The sequence below is a fragment of the Prionailurus bengalensis genome, chromosome E1 (genome assembly GCF_016509475.1).
Source record: "Prionailurus bengalensis isolate Pbe53 chromosome E1, Fcat_Pben_1.1_paternal_pri, whole genome shotgun sequence".
Classification (NCBI taxonomy): domain Eukaryota; kingdom Metazoa; phylum Chordata; class Mammalia; order Carnivora; family Felidae; genus Prionailurus; species Prionailurus bengalensis.
This window is the reverse complement of record NC_057347.1, coordinates 49,374,661-49,400,306: the sequence shown is the minus strand read 5'-3', so window position 1 is coordinate 49,400,306 and position 25,646 is coordinate 49,374,661. Positions and strand designations below refer to the sequence as shown.

Here is a 25,646-nt window from a genome sequence, read left to right as displayed (position 1 = left end):
AGGAGTCGGGCGCGCAGACGAGCTCGCCCAGAGCAGCCGGGGGCACGGGCGTCCCCGCCGCCCGCAGAAGGAGCCGCGGGAGCAGTCGCAGCAGCCGCCAGGCGACAGCATCCTCTGGAGAGACGCCCCAGGCTCCGCAGCCGCCTTCCTCCGCCCGGAGGCGAGCGCCGCCGCCCGCTCCCCGCGCTCCCGCTCGCCGTCGCCCCCCGGCCCCGCCGCCCGTCCGCCCGCGGGGGACAGCAGGCACCCGCGCCCCCGGCCCTTCCCTGCCGCGGGCTCCCGGGCCGGCGGCGCGGGGAGAGAAGGTGCCGGAAGCAGGGGCCCAGAGGCACCATCCCCGGGTCTCCAGTCCACGCGGAGAAGAGACGCCCGGCAACACCGCGAGCCCCCGCGCCGCCGGTCCCCAAGTTCAGGGGCGACACCCCTCAAGGAGGGGGAGGGGTGCGATCCCGCGCGGTGAGCACCCCGGCCCCATCGACCCCGGCCGGCCCTCGGCGCCCAGCGCCCGCCCGGGTCCCCGGAGACGCCCGCGCGCCCCGGCGGGGCCATGCCCGCGCTGCGCCGGGACCGCCTGCTGACCCTGCTGCTGCTGGGCGCGCTGCTCTCCGCCGACCTCTACTTCCACCTCTGGCCCCAGGTGCGGCGCCAGCTGCGGCCCCGGGAGCACCCGCGGGGCTGCCCGTGCGCCCGCCGCGCCGCCTCGCCGGGCCCGGCCCCCGCCGCCGCCTCCCCGGCCCCCCGCGCGGCCGCGCGCAACTTTTCCCGAGCCGGGCCCGGGCCCGAGCGGCGCGGCGGCCGCGGCTCCAAACTGCAGGCCCTCTACGCCCACCCGCTGTACCGCGTCCCGGAGGAGCCGCCGCTCCTCGGGCCGGAGGACTCGCTCCTGGCCAGCCAGGAGGCGCTGCGGTACTACCGGAGGAAGGTGGCCCGCTGGAACAGGTGAGGACCCCGGGCGCGAGGCGCCCGCCCCGCGCACTGCCCGGCCCCGCCGCGCCCCCCGCCCCGGCCCGCCGCGGCTTCGCCCAGCGCTCCGGCTCCGCCCGGGCGCGGCGGGTGTGCCCTGCCCGGACCCCACCAGCCGTTGCGGGCGGCAGAGCTCAGCCCCGAGCGCATCTCAGCGGGAGGAAAAGTTTCTGTGCTGCAGCCCGGCCAGGAAATGCTCCGAGCCCCTCCCCTTGGGCTCCTGGTTCACTGCTCAGCCCCACTTGTGTTCCCTGGCCGGCTACCCGCCTCCTTCAATCCTCGCCCCGATGTGGGAAGCCGCCGCTGGAGTTGGGCGATCCAGAATAGGTTCCCAGACAGAGCCAACTCCAGAGCTGGTTCGAATTCCGCACTTAGCTTTAGACCTGGGTGCCTTCCAGAAAGCAATGCTACTCCCTGAAAACCCAGCTCATTCTCTTAACTTACTCCAATGCCCAGGTCAGAGATCACAAGAGGTCAGCTGGGGCAGAAAGCTAAGTGGTTGGTGCCCTGATCGGTTCTGTTTAAAACGTGTCTTGTCCCTCTGGTGAGTGCTAGAACCTGAAGGTGGTTTTAGTGTTGTGGTGATTTGGGCAGACTTGGTTCCAGGCTTGAAGCTTTCATGCACGGAGATAAAGATCTACCTGGGAATTTTTAAGATCCAAAGCAAAATGCAGAGGGGGGAAAAAAAACAAACATATTTAGGTTTAAATTTAGAAGGATATATTTGTAAAAAGGTGCGGGGGATGTGGGGGGTGGGGGGGGTGGTTTGGAGAAGGCTGAGTGGTGGATACTGAGATCCCCAGGTAATGACCGAGGACGTTAAATGAGTTAGAGCTCTGTTTTGAAGTACAGACTTGTCTAAATATCACTCACATCCAGAGTTCACTTATGTACCACACCCATCCCTTTCCTTAATGCAAGAGATTTCAAAATGAGATGTCATCGGATGGTTTCAGAGTCCCTGTGGAGGATGGGTAGACCATAAATCGCCGTGGAAACTCAGTGCAAGCCCAGTTTAACTGTTTGCTCGTTATTCTGTGGTGCTAGGACCGAGAGAGGGCTTTCAGAAAGTAAAAAAGACACAAAATGGAGAGCTGTTGGCTGAAATCACTGTGGTGAATTTCAACTGCAGCTCCGTGGCTGACGATTTCATATTAGAAAGGAAGTCGTTCTCCATTTCATGGCTAATTGTGCGTAATAAAAAGGCACTTGGAGATGGCTCCTCAGACACTGTCATTTTCAGCGTTACCTTTATTTTGTCCATAACGTGGGCGGCCGGATCGATGGACGAGGAAATTTTGCCCTTAGAAAATTGTCCGCACATCTGTTGAAGATTTGAGAAGTGAGGGGACTTTGACCAAAGTCACTGGCTCTTTGGCAAACGTAGCCCCACAGTGTGCACATTTTTGCCGCCTTCAGGTTCTTCATGTTACTTTGGTCCTGAAGGGAAAGCCTAGGGGAATGCTTGGGCAGAAAAGCAAAAATCTTCCTCACCAATCTGTCCGGCAATCGATTTGGAGCTTGATTTCTACACGCTTGTGTGTCACAAAGACGCATTTACTGGCCAGAAATGGTTTGGGTCATTTAACGGCGGATCGACCAATGAGGTCTGGTGACCTTGCTGTATTCGGAGGGAACAGGGTAGTTTGGTGGGGTTGGTGGGCATGTGACCCTTGTGATATTTATTTCCCTCTCCCTTTTAATCCTTGAGCTCTCAAGTGAGGTTTGTGGCTGAAATGGGTGAGTAACCTGCACTCTCGAGTACCGAAAGTGGATCTCGGTACCTACCTTCACCCGAACTGTATGGTAAATGCCAACGCGATGATATTAATACGCATGTGCATTGTTACTCATGGCAGGGTTAAAAACGGAACCTGAAGACTCCTTAGCCAGTGTGAATTTGAATCACGCGCCTTGTTCTGTTGTGAGAGACAGTCCCCCATTACCTAAAGCGAGAGAGTGCCCTGATGAATATGAAGCCCGCATGCCTTTTCCAATGTGCAGGGCCAAGGAAGGCTCCAGAGTTCGGTGCAGACAGATAATTAGAACAGACAGCAAAGGAAGAAATAGTGAATGACCTTGCTAATGGCTTATCTCTTGCACGGACTAGCCCTCCATGTGTGTGTAATGATGTGAAGTCGGAAGGTATCTTTCTACAACTGTGAGCTCACTACCAATAAAAGGTAGATAATGCCCCGTCTTCTTCCCCCAGCACATTCCTTTTCGATTTCAGTGGAAGATGGGGCTTATACGTCGTTTTGAACATCTCAGGTCTCTGATCAGTATTTGTTCATCGGGTGTCAGTATTCGGTTAAGTTGAAATGCAAAAGATATATCGCGTGTTGGGTGGACAGTCTCGTGCTATGGGGCCCTCAGGCTTTCTGCAGACCTCCCCAACCCACTCCTTTCTCCCTCAAAATGTAAGTAAGTGTGGCACAATCCAAGTGAAAAATGCAATCAGGGAAAATGTTTCTGTCAGGTCGTCGGTCACTGCTCACAGCCAGCGAGCCAACGCCAGGCCCTAGCAGGCATGATGACACATTTGGCACCTGTCTTGAATAGTGAAAAGGACAGAACAAAGAGCCAGGGGAGTATAGTCTTCACTACTTCAGGCCCTAAACCAGCCAGCCGCAGGAAGCCTTTTCCTTTCAAAGTAATGGATGGAAGGCGGGGCTTACAGATGGAAGGCGGGGCTTACAGATGGAAGGCGGGGCTTCCCTGGCGCACAGGTAACTGTTCACCCCGCTGCTATACTTGCCTCGGAGGCTGGGCTTTCTGGGTTTGTGGGCTGGGCTGCTTCTCTGCCCACAAGCTACCCAAGCCAGACAAGACCTGTCCTCTGCCGTGTCAGAAGTGGCCGGGCCTTTTGCCCACATATCTTCGGTTGGCTCCTCTGTAACTCTCTGGTCTTGACAGGCAAGGCCAAACAGGGTCATGCCCCACCACCCCCCTCACCTCTCACCCCTCACCCCCCTTCCCCATGCCCAGACTCCTGCAGCTAACACATAAACGCAAGCTCCCCACTCCCTGCTTTTCTTTCTTTGTGACATTTCCTCAGGTATCCGGAAGGTTGTGTCTCCCCACAATTACAGCTTCAGCATTTCTGAGCAGCGTGCGTGTGTATCTGTGTTCTCCGTCTCCTCCTACCTACTTGCTGTCGCCGAAAGCCTAGCCCTGTGTTTCTCTTTGAAAATCACAGCGAAGACACTGGGCAGCTTTTCAAACCTGACAGTTGTTTAAGGGGAGTAACTTGGCTCAAGTTTTTCCGGGGGAAGCTTTGAGAAGACCCAGCAGCCGAGGCAGATAGAGGAGAGTGGGGAGGGGAGGGGGGGAGAGAAGGAGCCAGGAAAGATGAAGAAGTCCGCTGGAAATGAGAACTGTCTGTTCTAAGAGGTTTTGAAGGCAAAGCTTCTTCCCACCGTGGCATCTATGGAATGAAAAATACAATCTCTTTATTCTCACCCCGTCCAGCCCCCCAGGCCTGTACCTCTTTTTCTCTTTCCTGCTTATCTCGTGCTGGCCCCAGACCATTGGGATTGATTGGGAGCAGGCAGTGCAACTCGCAAAGGCAGATAAAAGTCCAGGTTCTTACTCCTGGAGGGCGACCATTTGCTTTTCTCCCAGAGTCAACAGGGCCTTGGCCCCCTGACCGATTCTTCCGCCAGCGATGCCAGGCTAAGAAAGGAAATGACCTCCTTTGGTTTGAAAATGGGCCTCAACCCGACCTGTGTGTGACTGCCATTTCTCTTTTCCAATTAGAGCTTTGCTTGACTGGTTTGGGAAGGGCTGTTGATTTATATCGGTCTCCGCATCCCTGGACTTGTAGCCGGGGGAAACCTCTCCACGCTCCTCGGAGTCACATCCTCCAAACAGATGGCGTCTGAGAGGACTAACCCAGGGCCATCGTCGGGTCCCTTCTCCCTCGTTCCAGAACCCAGTCTTCGCTGCCGTTTCTGCAGCAAAGACCCAAATCAGGGAGGCTCTCAGTGTTGTCCAGTCAAGGAGGACAGGCACTTTCTGTGTCCAGTTATATCAAAATGAAGTCCTTTGGCCAAGGACTAGAGGCTGTTTGTCAGCTGTTCCGTTGTTCCCAGTCCCCAACACTCTCCTTTCACCGCACGAAGTTCTCATCAATCCTGGGAACTCAACTGGTTAACTGCATGCAAATCCCTCTTCCCGAAACATGAAACATACTTGGCCTGGCCCAGGGACTCCCCGTACACGTGCTAACTTAGGCCTCACGGTTTCCTTAGAAGTAGGCATGTGCTTGGAGGCGCCTGGGTGGCTCAGTCGGCTGAGCGTCCGACTTCGGCTCAGGTCATGATCTCACGGTCCCTGAGTTCAAGCCCCACATCAGTCTCTGTGCTGACAGCTCAGAGCCTGGAGCCTGCTTCGGATTCTGTGTCTCCCTCCCTCTCTGCCCCTCCCCTGCTCATGCTCTGTCTCTCTGTGTCTCAAAAATAAATAAAAGCATTAAAAAAAAGAAGAAGAAGAAGAAAAGAAGGAGGCATGTTCAGTAGGCAGAATTCCAAGGTGGCCCCATTAGATTCCCAGCCCTGGTGCAAACACGCCCTCTCCTCATTATTCTACCAAATGTTAATCTAGGTGCTGGTGTCGAGGAATTGTACAGATGTAATTAAGGTCCCAGATGAGCTGACCTTGGGATAGACAGATTATCCCGGTGCGCCTGACCTAATCGCAGGAGCCCTTTAAAAGCAGAGTGTTTTCTCCGGCTGACCAAAGAAAAGGGAATCAGAGATCCAAAGTATGATAGGGATCTGAGGGGCCACTGCTGTTTTGAAGATGGAGGGGGCCACCTGGCGAGGGACACTGAGGACTTAAGATTGGCCCGCAGGCGACAGCCAGCAGGGAAACAGGGACATCAGTCCCGCCACCACAAGGAAGCAAATTCTGCCAGGGGCGAAAACGAGCTCAGAAGCAGATTTCTCCCCAGAGTCGCCAGACGAGAGCTCAGCCTGGGGGACAGCTTAACGTCAGCCTTGCAGAGGCTGTGCAGAGAACACGGGTACGGCCAGGCTGGACTTCAGGCACAGAACTCGGTGACTGAACCGATGGGTGTTGCTCTAAGCCCCTGGGTGTGTAATAGCCAACAAATAGCAATAGCAAACAAATCTGGTACTGCCGTTGATTTCCCTCTATAGAGGAAACTGAGGACGAGAAGGTTATATCACTTGTCTTCCAAAGTCAGGCAGCCAGCAAACCACAGGCAGGCTTCGTACCCAGAGCGTCTGGCTCCAGGATGCACGCCCTAACCATCAGCTGCACCACTGTGCGTCTTTTGAAGTCCACAGGCCCTCGCTTTCCCTCTCCCGGAAAGGCTTTTCTGACTGCCTCCACCCACTCTGGCCCCTCTCTGACTACACCCCTCCTCTGCATATAAGACCATATTACTTTTTGTGACTGAGCCCCGTCCGGCTTCATGGCAGCTGCTAGGAGCTTCCTGGGGGAATGAATAGCCACTTGCTTCTGGCACGAAAAGCCCCCGGCTTGCACGTGGTCACGCCACCACATCTGTTTCATGGTTTCCCGTGGGGCTGGGAGGGGGCGGGGACAGCCAGAGTCAATTATCTGGGGAACGCGTCCTGGGAAACAGACAACATCAGGATTTGGGGCCTGTGAGCAAATGGTCTGCTGTCTCCTATGAAGAAAGCCTCACACTGAAAGAATCCCAACTGTAAAATCACCCCACCTGTCGCTTTAGCTCCTCCCTGTAAAGGTCTAAGACAAAGCCACCCTACTGAGACTTTCTGAAATTTGGAGCTGAGGTGGGTGTTCTCTTTATTGCAATAGCCTAAATGAAATCAATTAAAAAAAAAAAAAAAGCGCCGAAGGAAAGTGGAGAGGGTGTCATATGCCAGGAAGAGGGAATTTCCTCCGCTTCCGGTACTTTCTGAGGAAGAGCGGCCAAGAAGTCTTGCTTAAAGAAAGTGGGAAGCACGGAGACCCTGAGTGAGCCAACGCAATCCCCGAGCTGCCCCTTGGCAAGTGCTGACCCGTGTTTTTCTTGTGATTATTCATTAAGCTGAGGCCGACGAGAGCCTGTGGATTCTGCTGAAGTCGGCCTGCCTGTGGCCGCAAGCCGAGTGGGGGATATACCATTCTCAACAGCTGCCGCTTTAGGGGAACAGAAGTTTCTAGGCCAAAGAGCATCTGCGAACCTGTTGTCAGAGGCAGGCACACACATACATGCCTGATGAAAACCATAGCAAGGAGAAAACAAAAAGGGCTTAGCCCTTCTGGTGCCCTGTCACTTGGCAGAATGTCCTATGGCTGCAATGTGAAATCAGGACAGACTGGGTCTGAGTGCTGTGGAGACGCGGGCATCCGGGACTCTGAAGGGGAAGACCTGGGGGCGGCCAGCAGACCCGGGCTTGGGCGCGACGCAAAGTTAAGAATCAGAAAAGGGTCTGATTTATTGGATCCCCGAGGAACAGACCAGTTCCATCTGGAAAGCCACAGGGAATAGAAAACAGTGGAGGACTGTGGTTCCTAAGCCAAGAACCTGTAATAAGACTCAGCAAAATACGGAGAGTGAAAGAGAAACTTAAGGAGTTTGGCACGGGGGCACATGGACTGAGAAGCTGGGCTATTAAAAAAAAGCTGGCCCGGGAAGAGATGGAATTTTAGAAAACTTGGAAGAGGTTGATGGGTTAGAAAAGATCTCTGCTGGCAGAAGGAAATCAGAGCTGCCTCTGGCCCTGGGAAGTCAGGCATAGCTCAGATAGCAAACTTGCGATCAATACCTGGGTCGTCGTGGAATCGTGGGGAAATATTTCTGGGGGGGGTCGTAGGGAAATATTTCTGATGTTGCTAACCAAAATGGAGTCTCTGCGGAGGGACAGATTGTCTCTCCTGGCCAATTCAGGTGTCCCACAGGGTGTCAGTTTCATTAGTCCAAAGGGGAGTTTTGGATTTCTGACTCATTTTTCCCCATGGCTGAAGAGTTACAAATTCTATAGGAATAGTGTATTTATCTGCACTTACAGCTCAGCCCATGTTTTCCACTCTGAGTTAAGAATTATGCACAGCCAGTAGCTGTATTTTTTACGCATTCTGCGCCCCTCGGAACAGTTGGAGACGCTAGAGAAAGACCAGCCACAACTCCATCATCAAATCAAGCCCCTTATTAACCACTGTTTCATTGAAAGGGTTTTGTGTTTTTTTTCCATGGAAGGGGGAGGGGGGCGGTCCCTGGACCCTACTGAGTTCAAGGGATGAGGTCTATGTTTCCCTTAAATGTTATGACAAATTTGCATTCTGTGCATATGCTTATTTTCCTAAGAAATAGTTTACTGCTTTTGGAAAGTCTACTTTGGTTTCAAGTGACAGAAACCCAACTCAAAGTAACGCAAGTAGGAAAAGGAAATGTAGAGACTCAAGTAACCAAAACCCAGTGAGGGCCTGTCTTAATCCCCTCCTGCGGCTTTGGGTCCCAGCTGCTCAAGGACCAGAGAGAAAAAGGGTGTCTCCGGTTTCCAAAAAAAACAAAAGATAATGAGCAGAGATGCTGATTGGCCAGGTCCGAGAAAACAGCCAGGCTGTAGAGGGCTATGATTGGCCCAGCTTTGAGGCGTGCCCACCTCTTAACCAATCCCTGACGTCAGGGAGGTGGAGTCATTGGAAACTGTGCATTCTCAGGCCAGGTGGCTCATTGAGGGGAGGAGCGGTGCACCTGGGTGTAGACTTCAAGGGTCCTGGAGAAACTGTCACCGGTGATGCTGGAAAGTTTCTCAGCTTAAGCGCAGGGCCCTTTCTGACTCCTTTAGCTACTGTTCTGGAGTTTTGTTTTTTTTTTTAATTTTTTTTTCAACGTTTATTTATTTTGGGGATAGAGAGAGACAGAGCATGAACGGGGGAAGGGCAGAGAGAGAGGGAGACACAGAATCAGAAACAGGCTCCAGGCTCTGAGCCATCAGCCCAGAGCCCGACGCGGGGCTCGAACTCACAGACCGCAAGATCGTGACCTGGCTGAAGTCGGACGCTTAACCGACTGCGCCACCCAGGCGCCCCGTGGAGTTTTAATTGAGACTTGAAAATCGAATTCATTCACAACAGATTCCTAACATGTGCGGGCTTTTTATACCAACCATTAAAATCCTCCCAAGAAGACAGGCATCTTCATTTATTGGGGCTTAAATCAATGTTACTCTCTACACGGGAGCCCAAAGAAGAAACCGAGGTGGACCCAGCTCATTCGTGGGCTCATGTCTCTTTCTCCCAAAAAGAGATTCCACTTTGAGCCAAGATGCCTGTGTGTCAGTCCCGAGGAAACCACTTACCTTCTTTAGAACTCCCTTCCTTTGGAATGAAGAGAGTGAACCTCTGGTCCCTGAAGGCTCTTTGCTGCTCTGTTTTCCAGGCACAGCACATCTTTGACCAAGATTTCTTCTTCAAGGTCTATCAGAGCGAAAATATGGGACAGGCATTTTTGAGATGTGCTCCATGAGCTTCCAGGGTTCTGGGAGAGGCTTCTCAAGTTCTGCAAATGACGGATTAATTTTTCATCTTGAAAGAGTGTACTTTAACACAATTCTGAAGTTCTTGCATGGGAAAACTCACACCCGATTGTGTTATACACACGTGGTAGCCTGTAGAGCCTGCGGCAGGTGACTTAGGTGGACAGATGGTTTCTCCTCCTATCTTTGTTTAATTGAGGAGTATTCTGCGATTGCAAGGTGAGCTATTAAAAACCGTCTCCCGTCCCAACTACTTGTGTATGTTTGTCACGATTTTTTGTACCGTGCTACCAAAACGATGTGCGGAAATTAATCAGGTACTGAAATAAGGCTACTTCTACTTGTCATTCCCCCCACTTTTGAATGCTTGAGTTCATAATCCTGTTTTCCTTCTTGTTCTTATCGATTAGCTTTTAAAAATAAGTCTACATATTTTAGCCTATAAATTAGATTTATAATAATAAATGACGAGTTTGGTTTATTTCATACATTGGGATTCTGTGCAAGGTTTCTTTTGTAAGGAAGGTTCCACTTCTAGAAAATTTTTGAAAGCCGCTGACTTGGACTATATGGGAATAGAGTAAACGTTTTTTCCTCTTTCCTCAAAAACTGATGGGCCTAGAACCCAAGCCCCCTGCCCTCCCTTACCCCCCTCGCTCCCAGCTATTATCACTAGTGAGAGCACGGCCACACACCCCCACCATGGCTTTGCCAATGCTTGTGGCCACTTGAGCGAATGAGAGCATCTTTTAGGCCTTGTGTACTATTCCTGCTTTGCTGCACAGCAAATCATACCAAAATATCGTGACTTAAAAACGAGAACCGTTTACTGGCTCACGATTCTGCAAGTCTGCAATTTGGGCTGGGCTCAGCTGAGCGGTTCTTCTGGCCTCCTTGGGCTCAATGAGACATCTGTGGTCAGGTGCCACATAAACTCTGCTGAGCTAGGCTGTGTCCCCTCCCGGGGGGGGGGGGCCCCTGTCTGGGCCTTGACGGAGATGACGACGGTGGTTCCACATGGCAGTGAGCTAATCCCGGCTGCATGATGTAGTGGTAGAAGGTTACCAAGAGAGAGTGGAAGTGGGCATCACCCCTTGAGGTCCTGGCCAGGACCTGCTGAATGTCGCTTCTGCTGCCTTCTGTTGGCCAAAATAGATTAAAGCCCACGTGGGGAGATTTGGGTCTCCTGGCCATTGGAGAGGAGGTGGTCTAATAACTTAGGACCGAGCAGAGGCTCCAAGGAAGTCCCTTTTGCTGGCACTTGTCAGGCAGTGAGCCAGCAGCTGTAAGTGGCAACAGCCTGCCTCATGTGTCCGTGAGAAAGAAATCTAATAGAGCCCTTTAAGACTCGAGTGAAGCAGTTGTGGACTGAATCATGTTCCCACAAAACCCATATGTTCAAGTTCTTACCTGCAGCGCACCTCAGAATGTGACTGTTTTTGGAGACTGGGCCTATAAAGAGATAATTAAGGTTAAATGAGGTCACCAGGGTGGGGCCTTAATCCCCTATGACGAGTGTCCTTGAAAGAAGCGGGAGAGACCCCGGGAGACACTTATGTACGGAGGGAAGGCCATCTGAGGACGCAGGGAGAAGGCGGCTGTCCGCAAGCCATGGAGACAGGCCTTGGGAGAAACCATCTTGGTGACACCTTGATCTTGGACTTCTAGGCTCCAGAAGCGTGGGAAATAAATTTCTATTGTGTAAGCCACACCCGGTGGGTGGTATTTTGTTATGGCAGCCTGAGCAGACTAATAATACAGAGGCTAACTGACAGGGATAGTTAGGGCTAATCTGCTGGCTCGGGCCTGCCTGCACCTCAGCTCCCTGGGGCACACGGCAAAGCCAAGCTGTCTCTGAAACTGTCCCCTCCCCCCCGTGTGGTTCTCCCAGCTTCACCAGGCCTCCGGGCCTCCCTTTTCAAGCCCTTAAAAACTCCCTCGTTCACAGACAAGATGGCCTCAATCCTTTCCTTAGGGCCAAGTGATTAGCTCTTTGTTTAGTTTTTTTTTAACCTACCTGTTTGTGGGTAGACTTGAAGATCTCCCTTCTTCTGGAGACCATTTTTCAGACCAGAAGCCAACACCTGGCTCTCTGTCTCCCTGCATCCCTCCTAGGATGGTCCTCCTCCTCCCCAAGGCCACAGGTCCTCTGATTGATGGGCCAAGGACACAACGTCATCCTTCAAGGGTGCTTAAAGCCCATTTTGTAAATTTGTAAACACTTCCTTACCTGTGAACCGCCAGAATATTTAGAACAGCGATGAAAATTTGTTTTCACTTATCAGGTGTATTAAGCGCCTATTATTTCATAAGCAAATCTCCAAAGACCGTTATCTGTTATTTACCTATAGGGAATTTGTGATAATAATTGTTAATATTAGTAATGGCATGAATATGGAGAGTCCTTTTCACTTCCCGAAGCTTTTTTTTTTATTATTTTTTTATGCTTATTTATTTCTGAGAGAGACAGAGGCAGAGCGTGAATGGGGAAGGGGCAGAAAGAGGGAGTCACAGAATCCGAAGCAGGCTCCAGGCTCTGAGCTGTCAGCACAGAGCCCGACGCGGGGCTCGAACCCACGAACCGTGAGATCACGACCCAAGCCGGAGTCAGACACTTAACCGACCGAGCCACCCAGGTGCCCCTTTCCTGAAGCTCTTTTAAACAGTCTGTAATTCATTCACCGTAGATTGGTGTTTACAGCCAGTAAGAGGTTGACCTGAGTGTCCCCATGGAAAGACATCCAGTCAATCTGTGTTTTGAAGAACAAATTGTTATAAAGCTGTGTTATAAAGCAGCGTCCTTGGCAACAGCCTGGGCTGGTGGGGCCTCAACTGTCTGTAGTGGATGCTATGCAGGACCCCCGGGGAAAAACTACGATTACTGCCTTGTACGGAGACCATCAGAGGCCACACCTCTCAGAGGAGTCTCCATTGAAATGGACAGAAACTCCCTCAGTGAAACTTGATGGTGTCAGAACAACACAGGGAAACATTTATGTGCCGTGTTTATTATAATCATAGCATTATGTTATTCTAATAGAAGAATGAGAAACTGAGGTCTTTTGCTATCAGAAAATCAAATACCATCAAGGATGGACTTTAAAATATTTTTAAAGTTTATTTATTTATTTTGAGACAGAGAGAGAGCGGGGCGCGGGGTTGGCAGACAGAGAGACAGAGGGAGAGAGAGAGAGAAAATTCCAAGCAGGGGGCATTTGGGTGGCTCAGTCGGTTAAGTATCTGACTTCAGCTCAGGTCATGATCTCAGGGTTCGTGGGTTCGAGCCCCACGTCGGGCTCTGTAGTGACAGCTCGAAGCCTGGAGCCTGCTTCAGATTCTGTGTCTCCCTCGCTCTCTGCCCCTCCCCTGCTCACGCTCTGTCTCTCTCTCTCTCTCCTTCAAAAATAAATTAAAAAAAAAAAAAAAAATCCCAAGCAGGCTCCACCCTGTCAGGGCAGAGCCTGACATGGGGCTCGATCTCACCGACCACGAGATCATGATCTGAGCTGAAACCAAGAGCTGAACACTTAACCGACTGAGCCACCCAGGCGCCCCTGCCATCAAGGAAGGATTTTAACGCCACACACTTTTTTGCTCCGTGGCCTGGACCCCTGGGCAGAGATACTTTACGAGACGTTCGGCAACAGCTGCAAGCCCAAGACAACGCCCCGCGTCTCAGAAGCTGGCAGCCACGTCTTTGAGCCATTGGGTCTTCGCATTTCCTGAGCAAGTTCTGAGAAGGGAATTCCGTCACTGCATTGGTTTCCTAGGGCTGCGGTGACGAATGTTTCCTTGCACACTTCTGGAGGCTGAATCTGACACCAAGGTGTCAGAGGCTCTGGGGAGGTGGGGGGTGGGGGGGTGGGGGGCACAAGTCCTTTGCTACAAGAGTAGCTGCCAGCATTCTTGGACTCGGGGCCGCATCACCCCAAGCTCTGCCTCCACGGTCACATCACCTCCTCTTCCGCCCGTGTGTCTCTCTTCGAAGGCCACTTGTCACTGCATCTGGGGCTCACCTGAATAATACAAGACCATCTCTTCTCAAAATCCTGGACTGTGTTACATCTGCACAGATGCCATTTCCAAACAAGGTCACGTTCCCCGGTTCCAGGGATTTAGGTCCTGGATGTTAGGTGTTTGGGGAGAGCACCCTGCCCCCTGTACCGTTATGAATAGAAAGGCCATCAGTTACCTTTGTAACTGTCCCATTATTTTATGAGATAGATCATAAACATCGTTATGATCTATCTCCTAAAATAAACGTAGGGACACCTGGGTGGCTCAGTCGGTTAAGCGTCTGACCTTGGCTCAGGCCATGAACTCGTGGTTCATGAGTTCAAGCCCCACATCAGGCTCCGTGCTGACAGCTGAACCGGCTTCGGACCCTCTGCCCCCTCTCTCTCTGCCCCTCCCCGACTTGCCCTCTCTCTCTCTCTCTCCCTCTCTCAAAAATCAATAAATATTAAAAAAAAAATTTTAATGAAAAAAATTTTAAAAACACAATACAATAAAATAAATGTAAAATAGTTGAGAAAAACAAGTCCAAGGGACAATAGGACAGATGGGGCCTAGAGTGAAGAGCTTCTCAGAGCACTTCTGTGAACACCTGCCCACCCCAGAGTTAGTTAGCTGTGCTCGGAGACCCATCAGTCGTGTCTACAGGGCGAATGCTAGCCTGTGGCCCAGGAAGACCATAGGGTTCCCGTCAATTCCCCGGGGTCCTCCTCCCTCACATCCTACCGCTCAGAGGGCACCTTGTGGGTAAGGACCAGGGTCCTCCACCTTGGAAGACGGTCCCGTCGGTGACTCCGTGCACTCCCCAGCATGAGCGGCACTGTGTCCCAGAGCAAGTACGTGCAGTCATGTCCCCGTGGGCCGCACTGCCCAGTTCCCGGCACACAGGCCTGCCGGCTTGTCTTATCTAAGGAGAAAATTGACAGCGCTGAGGTTCCAGGGGAATGGGGAGCAGGTGCACCCTTGGGGAAGTCCTCCACCCCTCCCGCTGTCTTAGCAGAGCTTCTGATCGACACTGAGTGGCAGCGCATTTAGGGCCAAACTCCTGGAGGCGCCTCGAGTGCAGCTCGTCAGGGTTGACATTCAGCGCAGAGAAACAGACTTGGCTGTTGGCTAAACTTGAAGATAAAAACAAAAGGCTCTTGAAGAAGGTCACGGTCAAACCAGACACGTGAGTGGATTCAAAGCCACCGACCTGGGCCCAGCGAGGAGCCCAAGTTCCAAGGGCAGTCGGGATCCTCCCGAGATATGTGTGGATCTGCTGTGACAGATGGGCCAGAGGGTAATCGGTACCTCCAAACCATATGCCGTAGCATGTGACTGCAAGATTTGGGGCTGGAAAAATATGAAAATAGATAATAACCAAATGCCCACCTTAGGTATTAAAAAAACCATCACCAGAGCAACGATCGAATGCCTAATTTGAGCAGTGGAACTTACTAGTGGTCCCCGAGGGTTAAGTTCATTGCAAAATGTAACCGAATGAGGTGGTTTTCTGTTCTGTTATGAGCTGTAAAGCCATTAAAAAGGTCTGAGGAGGTCAGCCAGAAATGATGAGCTTGGATTTATGGCAGTTGTTCTATGGCCCTTCTTTCTGGCAATAACAGAGCTAAGCGCTCTGTTAAGGCTACTCATGAACTGTGATACTGTTTTGTCTGCACTTAGGAAAATGCTTCCTCCTGACTTTCCTGGCGGCGGGGAGGGTTGCTATGCCCAACTCATCCAAAAACATCAGTTACTCGTTAAGTATAGAAAAGTAAGCAGATGGAGGGGTGCCTGGGGGCTCAGTCGGTTGAGCCTCTGACTCTTGGTTTCGGCTCAGGTCATGATCCCAGGTTCATGGGATTGAGCCCTGAGTCGGGCTCTGTTCTGAGTGTGGAGCCTGCTTAAGATTTTCCTCTCTCTCTCTCTCTTCCTCTCTCTCCCACTTGTGCGCTCTCTCTCCCTCTCAAAACAAAAACAGAAGCAAGCAGATGGGCCAGAATATTTGCGCCCCAAAGGAGACAGCTGGCTCCTTCTTGCCCTTTGGATCTCCTTTCAAAACTGCCCACTCACAGGGATCTTTCCTGTCCCATCAACCTAGACGGGTCCCCAACTCTCTCTTGCCACTCCTGCCTTATTTTCATCAGGGCTCTTGACATAATTTAACGCCTTCTTGTTTATTGATCTGCTTAGCGTAAAACCTCACTAGATCGTAAGCGTTTGAGGATTGTATCAAACTGAATGGATATATCCACATCCGAATCCCCCCCCCCCCGAATCTTTCACCAGTATCTTAGGGGGTGGTGGGGGAGAAAAGTCTTTGTAGATGTAATTCAGAATCTTAGGATGAGGAGATCATCCTGGATAATCTGGGTGGGTCTTAAAACAAGAACAAGGGTCCTTATAAGGAAAAGCAGAGGGAGGTTAGACACAGACGAGGACACAGTGCGACCAAGAAGGCAGAGACCGGGGTGATGTGGCCACCAGGCAAGGCAGGCCAACAGCCACCAGAAGCTGAAAGAAAAAAAGAATGGATTCTCCCCCGGGGCCCCCGGAAGGAGCCTAATAGCCTCACTGATACCTCGATGTCAAGCTCTGGGAGTCCAGAACGGTGAGAAAATGCATTTCTGGAAAGCCACCACGTTTGGGGTTATTTCTTGCGGCAGCCACAGGAGCCGCTGGACGGAGGCTTGCTCGCCTCTTTGGCAGTGTGATCCCGTACCTAAAAGGCTGCTTGCACACAACAGGTGCCTCATAAATGTTTGGTAAATGAATGAGAAAAAAGAGTACTTGAGAGGCTCTGTAGTTAGGCAGTTCTGGGTTTAAATCCCAGCTCGGCCACCAGGCGCCCAAAGGCCTGAGGCTCATTTCCTGGAACCTCAGCGTCCGGGTCAGGAGTGGGGGGCTGTAATACCCACCCCCAAGGGGTAGCGGGGTCTGTCCCGCACTGAGCAGGGTGCCCGGTTCATGTGGTACATTGTTTTATGTTCCATGCGGACAACTTGCTACCTGTCCGTATCCAGCCTTACTCATGTGTGTGTGATACTCAGGTCGATGACACTCAGCAGCCGGGGTCAGCTCCATTACTAGGGTGAAACACCCGTGGGTCCAGCCCAGCCAGGGCCCCCCACGTGTCTGGAAGCCCCGGTGCGTCCAGAGAGAGAAAATACACGTATTGATTGGGCCGTGGTCACCGGGACGTCAAATGCCTCATGCTTGCAGGCGGGGAAAACACAGAACCGGGTCAATGTGCAATTAGCCTACCTCTTTCAGAAATTACACCCCGGGGGCGCCTGGGGGGTTCAGCGTCCAACTTCGGCTGAGGTCACGGTCTCGCAGCTCGTGAGCTCGAGCCCTGCGTCGGGTTCCGCCCGGAAGGTGCCGAGCCTGCTCGGAATTCTCGCTCTCTGCCCCTCCCCCGCTTGTGTTCGCTCGCAAAATACGTAAATAAATTTAAAAGAAAGAGAAAAGAAATCGCACCCCTTCCCACCCCCTACCCCCACGCTCTGAGCGAAAACGGGTCCGTCAGCGAACGGTCCTCGGTCACACGACTTGAAACGACAGGAGTCCTGCAGATGGCAGATGCCATTTTAATTCTAATCATCTCTTGTCACCGAGTATTTTTTCAGCCAGTTAAACAGGCTGATCTCTTTCCCGTCCGGCCGGGCCTCTGGTGAGTTGGTGACGTTGACAGTAGCCGACCCTTGGTGAGCACGTACTCTGGGCGCTCGGGGCGAGGCACAGGGCTTGTGTCCTTTGCATACTATCTCACTTAATTCTGACCACAACCCCACAAGAGAGGTACTGTTACTACGCCCACCTTGGGTCACAGAGAAAGGCTCAGACAGGCTAGGTTCCCCTAGAAACCGGATTTCAAAGGCGGAAATTCCACACTGACTTGAACTTTGCCTCCTGTCTCAGATCGGGTCCTGGAAGCATATCTGAAGTGAGATTGGAGGGCAGGAGGCCTTGCGGGCAGAGCACTCAGATGCCCCCTTGCATCACGGCCCAGACATGCCCGAGGCAGAAATGCTCCCTACCTGTCTGCTGCGGACACATGAATCGCTATTGCCGGGTCGGCTAGAAGCACCAAAAAAGCTTTAAAAGATAGCTCAACTGGGGCGCCCGGCTGGCTCAGGCGGTTAAGAGACCCTTGGTTTCAGCTCAGGTCACGATCGCACAGCTGAGTTCGAGCCCCACGTCAGGCTCTACACGGACAGTAGGGAGCCTGCTTGGGATTCTCTCTCTCCCTCTCTCTCTCTGCCCCTCCCCCACCCGCGCCCTCTCTGTCTCTCTCAAAATAAATGCACGTAAATAAATAAATAAAAATTAAAAATAGCTCAACTTGTCAGTCCTTATACACCATAGACCTGCTTTTTTATTTTTACACCCCCCCAAAATTTGCTTTTTTAAACCAGAGAGAACATCGGTTATTGGTAGAATCTCTCACCCACGTTCTGATCCCAGGCTTGGGTTTCATCACAGCCCTGCCACTTTGTAGCCGTGTGACCCGGGACAAGTCATCTGGTCCCCGTGCCCTTAAGGAAGTCGTGACGGCAACACTGATTTTATACGGAATTTCTGTGAGGATTCGACAGCTCAAAGTTGCAAAGTGCTTAAAATAGCGCCTGGCACAGGGGAGGCGCCGCGTCGAGGTGAGCGAGTTTTCTTACCATTGTTCCGACTCGTAGACCCCTTTCGGATCACTGGTTCCTCTGATTTTTGCTCATCAGGACGGAGGTCTGTCCACACGGTTCCCCTGCCTGGAATGGGTCCTGAAACGCCCCTTCAGATTCAGGCCTATTCTCCTTGGGCTCCCCTCCAGCTCAGAAGCCCCTGTCACCCTGGCTAGGTCTTACTCAACCGCTGAGCCAGAGCGGTGACCCCATGAGGTCAGGATGGGCTTGGGAATCCAGGTGGCCCCCGCGAAAACAAGAGATCTGTTGCAACACAGCATGAAGCCAGCTCCGAGAGGAGGAAGTGATTGTATTTCAACCGGATAGAAACGAGTTTGTGTTGTGAAATCCTCCCATTCTGCAAAAGCTCACTCAAATCTTGATATAGTCCCTGCTTTCCCGCTGGCGAACAGATCAGCGTGTTTCGTGGTCTCCCCCGCGACCTCTCCCTGTCTTTACGGAGGCCCTGGCAGGAATCTAAATAAACCCTTGACGGAGCATCGCTTTCTCCGCACCCTCTGTTTTTTGATTTTTACACCAAGAAATGTTGCTTTTATAATCAGGGGGAACATCGGTTACTGATAGGCTGTCTCCCCCACATTCTGATTTCAGGCTTTGGTGGAAGAACAGAAAAGGCTCAGGTCAGACGGCCTGGCTGTTCGGCCCTCCTTTCCATTTCCCGTGCTGTTTCCTTAATTTCCTCTTCTGGAGACGGGAGGGATGACGTATTCACAGGGCTTGAGGGAACTAGATATAATCCATGCAAAGAACCCCCCGGATGCATTTGTTAATAAGCTCTACACAAACGCAAGTTGATAGCGTTAAAAAAAAAGTCATCCTATGTGAGACTGCGGCAGAGGCATCAAAATCCACATGTTCCCCTTGTGTCCCAGCCCCCTTGCAGCCAGGCGGAGGCCCTATGACTGGTTCTAGCCCATGGTATGGGAGTTGAGGTGACTATGTCACTTGCCGGCCAAAGACCTTAACAGCCGGTGCCTCTCTTTTCTCCCCGTGATGATCTCGAAGGCCACTCACTGGGATCTCGGTGTGTCCCTAAAGCCGGGTCCCTGAGTCGTGCTGTGACCTTCATTAAACAAGTAGGCACGTGAGTGAGAGAGAAGGCTTCGTTGGGCTAAACCCACTGAGATTTCCGGATGAAATTGTTACTCCAGCAAAATCTGCTTTTACTCCGCAAGCACAGGTATGAGGGAGACGTAACATGGATTTCTTTCTCTTTTTTTTTAAAAAAAATTTTTTTTCCAACGTTTATTTATTTTTGGGACAGAGAGAGACAGAGCATGAACGGGGGAGGGGCAGAAAGAGAGGGAGACACAGAATCGGAAACAGGTTCCAGGCTCTGAGCCATCAGCCCAGAGCCCGACGCGGGGCTCGAACTCCCGGACCGCAAGATCGTGAGATCGCGACCTGGCTGAAGTCGGACGCTCAACCGACTGCGCCACCCAGGCGCCCCTCTTTTTCTTTTTTTAAAGTTTATTTGAGAGAGAGAGAAGAGAGAGACAGAGCGTGAGTGGGGGAGGCGCAGAGAGAGGGGGAGACACAGAATCTGAAGCGGGCTCCAGGCTCCAAGCTCTCAGCACAGAGCCCCAGGCGGGGCTCGAACCCACGAACCGCAAGATCCTGACCTGAGCCGAAGTCGGACGTCAAACCCACTAGGCCACCCAGGCGCCCTGATTTCTTCTCCTAAATAAAAAAAAAAAAAAAAACAAATGAAATGAAACTTTTCTTGAAAGAAAGTCAAATGAAATGAAACTCCTATTGGGTTGGTTGGGAATTGAATCTAAGCCATCACGGGATCTCCTTTCCCCAAACCCCCTCAGTGTTGGGGGGAATGGCCTGAAGGTTTTCCGGTGGTAGAACACTTGAGGAGGACCCCCTAATCCACGTCCCATCACCTAGCCTCGTCCAGGTGGGAAACTGTGGGGTCTGGAATGATCTCAAGTGCAAGTATAGATCTAGGGGGGTTTCTGGTACCTGAAATGCACCTTCCTAGGCACGCTATGCAGCCATTTTCCGCCACACCGGGTCACCCCCAGGAAACAGGCCAGACACACGACCCCAAAGCCACCTTTCCTAAGCTTGGGGAATCTGTGTACCTCCCCCATACTCTCTGCTTCGGTAGGCACCTCCTGGTCTCTGTCAAACTCCCCTGTCAAGCGTATCCCCTCACTGAGTTTAGGCTTCCCAGAAATCCAAAAGTCAAAAACGCCAGAGAAGGAAGGAGTGGGGTAGCCTGTCCAAAGTGCGTGCTCGGTCCTAGATCATAAACACCCTCGGAGACAAACGCAAAAGCCCAGCTACCTTCTCAGAACGGGGGTGGGAGAAATTCTGCAAGAACAACAAAAAAAAAAAACAAATTAATATCTCAATAAATCATCCTCCCGCACACGGGTCACTGCTCATGCCGAGGAGGAAAACAGGCCAAGATCGGCAATCATGCTCTCAGTTTGTTAAACCGATGGAAAAAATAATACCATGCATATTAGCGCTAGCTCACGGGCCAAGGACTTGAAAGAATTTCAGCTGTGGGTGAGCCACAAGGAAATTTGCCTACAAACCATGAAAATATGTGCTCCCAGCCTAGCCCTCTACTGCAACCCCTGTAGTTAAATATCCCTTCATGCAGATCTTTCTGTCCTTCAAATGTCCGTGCCTGTGTGATAAGCAGTAAGGAAAAGCTCACACGTTTTTTGAAAATAAATATGTTCTGATCAACCTTTGATTATCAGAGGACCCAGGGTGTGGATTTTTAAAGTTCCTCCTTTCTCTTGGTCCACTCTGAGTACTGCCTTTAGACCACATTTCTTTTAAAAAAATAATTATTTTTTCACGTTGATTTATTTTTGAAAGAGAGACAGAGCGTGAGCGGGAGAGGGGCAGAGAGAGAGAGGGAGACACATAATCCGAAACAGGCTCCAGGCTCCCAGCTGTCAGCACAGAGCCCGATGCGGGGCTCGAACTCACGAGCCATGAGATCATGACCTGAGCCGAAGTCGGACGCTTAACCGACTGAGCCACCCAGGCGCCCCAAACCACATTTCTGTTTTCTGCACTCAGAAAAATGGTACAGACCAGAGAAGACACATGTCCGCATTATGTCAGTATCATCGGCTAACAGTGTGTGTGCGTGTGTGTGCGTGTGCGCGGGTGTGTGTGTGCGTGTGTGTGTGTGTGTGTGTTTGTGTGTGTGAAACATAGATTTGTTGCGTTGGGGATTACACAACTGGAGGATGAAAAGAACCAAAATTGGGACATTTGGTAAGTGGATCAATACCGCATCTCTTACAAGTAACACGTGTGTTAGGATTTTGTCAACATGCTTGTTAGTTTGGTAGAAACGTGATGACTGAATGACTGCTGACTCACACTGGGTTGTTTTTTTTTTAAGCAATTAAGCAGCATTTTTAATTTTAGCTGCACAGAGATAGAGAGGAGGGTAGGAGGCCCCAAGGAAGGCTTTGATGGTGTCTATGGAAAATATTAAATTGCACAGAGTCCAGAACCCATCATAGCGATCGGGTCATCATCAGAGGATTCAGTGCTTTATTTCCTAGTGATTCTGTGGCTCCAGCCCAGGGTTTCTCAACTTCAGCACTGCTGACATTTTGGCCCAGTTTTCTGTTGCGCTCGGCTCTCCTATGTCCCATCGGGTGTTCCGCGGCACCCCTGAGCACTCCCCCCACCAACGATAACGCAAAATGTCTCTAAGTATCGCCATCCCCTCGGGGGGTGAAACTGCCTCTAGTTGAGAACCTCTGGTCTTCCCCAGAGGTGACAGTCCTATGGAAATAATGGGTGACAGTGTGGGACCCCTGCTCTATGAATCATCACATCGTGCTTGGGTTGAGGGGTTCCTTGGTCCAGTATTAATATTTAATATTTTCCAAGGGTGTTGTGTGCAATACAGCATCCAGTGGGTGCTGACACGTGCTGTGTAAAGGAAGGGATCTTGGGGAGGGTTGGCTGCAGGGCTCTCCAGAGCCTTTACTGTCTCCCCACATCTGCGGCTCGCCCAGAGAGGTTATAGTTTGCAGCCCTTTCCACATTTACTAACAAACCCGTGAGGTCTGTTAGTCATTCTGGTGCTTAGCTTATGTCCGGGACTAGAATCGGGGAATTGTAACCCAAGCGGAAGGGATCCACTTGTTCCGACTTGAGTCTGAGGACCCCTTAGACTAGGGATGGTTCGTGCACTCCTCTCCAGAGTGTGCAATCTACTCACATCTCTGGGGATCGGTCTTAACAGATCAGATCTGTTGTGAAGTCAGAGAAGCCAGTTTCCACCTGACGTCACAGTCTCCGCTCCTGGACTGTCCTTCCAGGTCGCCAGAGGCATCTAGCCCATTCTGTTAAGCCATCCAAAATCAACAAGCTCTGAGCTTTGGTAAGATCTTTATTTTTTTTTTTTCACACGTTGGGTCATGAGGACCTAGGGTTTCTTCTTGTATCTCAGACCTCTGCGTCAGTTAAGCAAGTCATCTTGTGCCTTAAGTTCCCACCTACACGTAGCTGATGCCTTCGGTGTTACCCACCACCGAGTGTGACGGATGGGTACAGGGATGCTCTCTCTACCTGGTTGAGTTTCCTGGTTGCATCTATGGGCCTTCAAAGCCCCCGCACGAGGAGCCAGAGGGTGGTAAATGGCCCCAGACGGTACGGGCATCCAGAGTGGCGATGAAGAGGTGCCCTCAGAAGGCAGCTGGTGAGATTTGAGTCCCTGCTTGGCAGCCGCTACTCACCAGCCCCGTCACCTTGAGCCAGTTCCAGACAGGTCCCTAACTCAAGTCAGTCTCCTCATCTATGAAATTGGGCTAACGGTGGACCTGCCTCAGTGGGTAGGTGGGACAAGCACCGAGCCAGTGCTCGTGAAGTGTCTGGCCCAGCGCAAAAGCTCCGGTGCGCTGACAATTCCCAGTTACCGCCGCGTGCGAGAGCGCCCGGGGAAGCCAAGGGCGCCGGCAACAGGTGTCTCAGCAGCCGGAGGTCAAGGGCGCAGCAGCCCGGATTTGGATCCGGACAAGCATCCCCTTGTTGCCTGCCACCGGGCTCTCGTGTCTTTCTGGGAGCTTCTTTCATTGTCCGGCCAGATCTGTTTAAAGAGTTCAGCATGCAGCCAAGGTTCAGAACTGGGGACAGATGGAGAGGCAGTAACTTCTCTCCAGCCTATTAACGTCCACTTCCCCCAGGGCCAGCTCCTGGGCGTGGGAAAGGTGCTTTCTTAGGGGACACCCTTTTGGACTCGTTCTCAGGGATAGCGGTGCTGAGAACCACCCGTGGCTGGTAGTTTCTTTCCATTGGCTCGCTCGGCTGTACCTGCCCCCGGCTGACCGGATTAGTGCCTGCCAAAACAAATTACCACAAACTGGGCGGCCTAAAAAAAAAAACAGCAATTTATTTCCTTGCTTTTTTGGGAGGCCAAAAGTCCAAAGTCAAGTTGTAGGCAAGACCGCGTTCTCTCCCAAGGCTCCAGGGGGGGGAAGTCATTTCTTGCCATTTCCAGCTTCTCGTGACCCCAGGTCCCTGCCCGCGCGGATCTCTGCCCCTCTGGTCACATCGCCTTCTCCTCCACTCTCTGTCTTCTCCCCTGTGTGTCTGTCTGAGAAGGATCCTTGTGACCACATTCAGGCGATCCAGGATCGTCGCCCCCTCTCCGGACCCCCAGCTTCATCGCTGCTGCAAGTCCCCTTGGTCATTCTGGGAAACGTTCACAGGTGTCAGCACTTGGATATGGATATCTTTGGGGGAGCCATTACTCAGCCTAGTGCAGGAACCAGCCCGGCGAACGCAGACCAGGGTTCTTCTTACTTCCCCCGCTGTGCACAGAAATCGGGCAACTGGAAAATTAAGCGGCCCTGGCACAAAATCCTTCCCCACCGGCATGAGGCATACAGGCCCTTATGAAAATGGAGTCCCAGGACTCACAGTAATAACAGCGCACACAAATAACAATCCATTCATTTACTCTTCATGAAAATCGCGTAAGGTGGGTCCATTTAGCATCCCTACTTTTCTGCGGGAGTGAGGCACAGAGAGGTCAGGTAACTGGACTCAGGACCTGCCTCCTCCCCCCCCCCCCTGGATTGGCAAACGCACCATTAATTTACAGATAACAGCAGCATGACCACCTATTGGCTACCCCTAAAAATCAAGCTTCAATCCATGAGCTTGACTGAAGCAGATACACCTTCGGAGCTGAAGGACAGACGCTGGGGGTGAGTGCATTTCTGTTTTGGGAAGTGAAATGAGGAGATGAGGACAGTTAGGGGAAGTCATTCTGGGGTCTGCAGCCCCAGGTCACCATACTGCATCACGGCTTCTGTGGGCTTCCCTTGGCCTCGAGGGCACAGAGATAAACAGAGGAGGAGGCAGATGAGTAGAAAGGGAAGAAATGGGAAATACGCCCTTTGAACCCATGGGGTGGAGCGGTGGGGAGACATCAGTCAGCATCCTGTGACCTGCGTAGGACGAGCCATGGGTGTTTGACCATGAGTCAAGCAGTCTGCGGAAGGCTGGTCATTCTACACGATTCTATAAGTGAGCATGTGCCACCAGCAGGAGCTCAATGCTTGGCTCTCAGAAACAAAGTCTATTCGAATGGTGAACAGAAAAGCCTTTTCCAAAAGCCCATGGCCTTCTTGGCCTCAATCGCTTCCGCTCAGTGCTATTTATTGTGCTGACGTTCTCGTACTCAGCTGCGGGCTAGGAGGATGGGGAAGGTCCGTTGGGTGGAGCCCCTAAAGACTTCCCTGAGGGAATGTGCTTGAAAGTGACATGCTAGGAACTCAGTAAATATTTCTGGGTTGTGAGTTGCCCTCGCCTGGCAGAGGCAGATTCACCATGATGCTGACAACGCGTCAGCCCAGGCTCCCTGACTTCCCCTGCGGGTGCTGGGAGCTGGAAGGCTTGGAAGAAAGCTAGCTATGGAGGGAGCCAGGTGCCAATCCAGACGCATTTCCAGGTAAATATGGAATCTCAGAGGAAAGGGATCTGGATCCTCAAGGCACTCTTAATTTGTTGATATCTCTTCCTATTCTTAATAAATAGCCACTCTCGTGCCTAACGTGGTATTCATGATTTTGTGCTCTTTTTCTTAAAAATGGTCCTCCAAATGCCCCACTAAACCTGGATCCTTCTTGGTCACGGGAGACACAGAACAGTCCAAAGGAGCATCTTCCACACTCATCACCACCACAATCAACAACTCAGAAGAAATGTTCTTTCTAAGACCAATGTCAAGGATAAGGATACTGAAACAGACATATGGATCAAGCGGGGGCACAGATTTAAGTGGAAAACCAAGTCCCGCAAAGGCTCACTATAATGCATTTAAAATTTTCTTCCAGAGTGCTTTTGGAAATTCATAAGATGAGGAAAACCAACCTTCTGAGTTCCGTTCTAACAGAGATCAAACTCCAGTGCAGTTCCCGCTTTCAAGAGATTCCCCCCACCAAGCTTTGATGCTAGCGTTTCAGAGGCTGATGGCATCTTTGCCGTGGGGAAATTTGTTCGAACACCT

General features: G+C 51.7%; 1 protein-coding gene and 2 long non-coding RNA genes across 5 annotated transcripts in view; 1 reads left to right on the top strand and 2 right to left on the bottom strand.

The window, feature by feature from the left end:
* The first annotated feature begins 228 nt into the window (after window positions 1-228).
* The window catches only part of FAM20A (FAM20A golgi associated secretory pathway pseudokinase), a 50,802-nt gene continuing 25,384 nt past the window's right edge, over window positions 229-25,646 (top strand). The window contains exon 1 of one of the 2 annotated variants that reach the window (XM_043585106.1): window positions 229-939. In XM_043585106.1, the coding sequence (XP_043441041.1) occupies window positions 548-939 (392 nt within the window). In that variant the 5' untranslated portion in view covers window positions 229-547. The remainder of the gene's footprint in view (window positions 940-25,646) is intronic. The other variant, XM_043585105.1, reaches the window with a different exon arrangement.
* On the bottom strand, window positions 1,661-3,540 carry LOC122485821. The gene is made up of 2 exons (XR_006297960.1): window positions 2,910-3,540; window positions 1,661-2,427 (listed from the first exon to the last, which is right to left on the bottom strand). It is a non-coding gene; the product is annotated as an uncharacterized LOC122485821 (long non-coding RNA).
* Window positions 12,936-18,384, bottom strand: LOC122485819. Of its 2 annotated transcripts, none has more exons than XR_006297959.1 (4): window positions 18,110-18,384; window positions 17,887-18,017; window positions 14,181-14,361; window positions 12,936-13,456 (listed from the first exon to the last, which is right to left on the bottom strand). It is a non-coding gene; the product is annotated as an uncharacterized LOC122485819 (long non-coding RNA). The 2 variants fall into 2 exon arrangements; XR_006297958.1 differs by having other exon boundaries at window positions 14,223-14,361.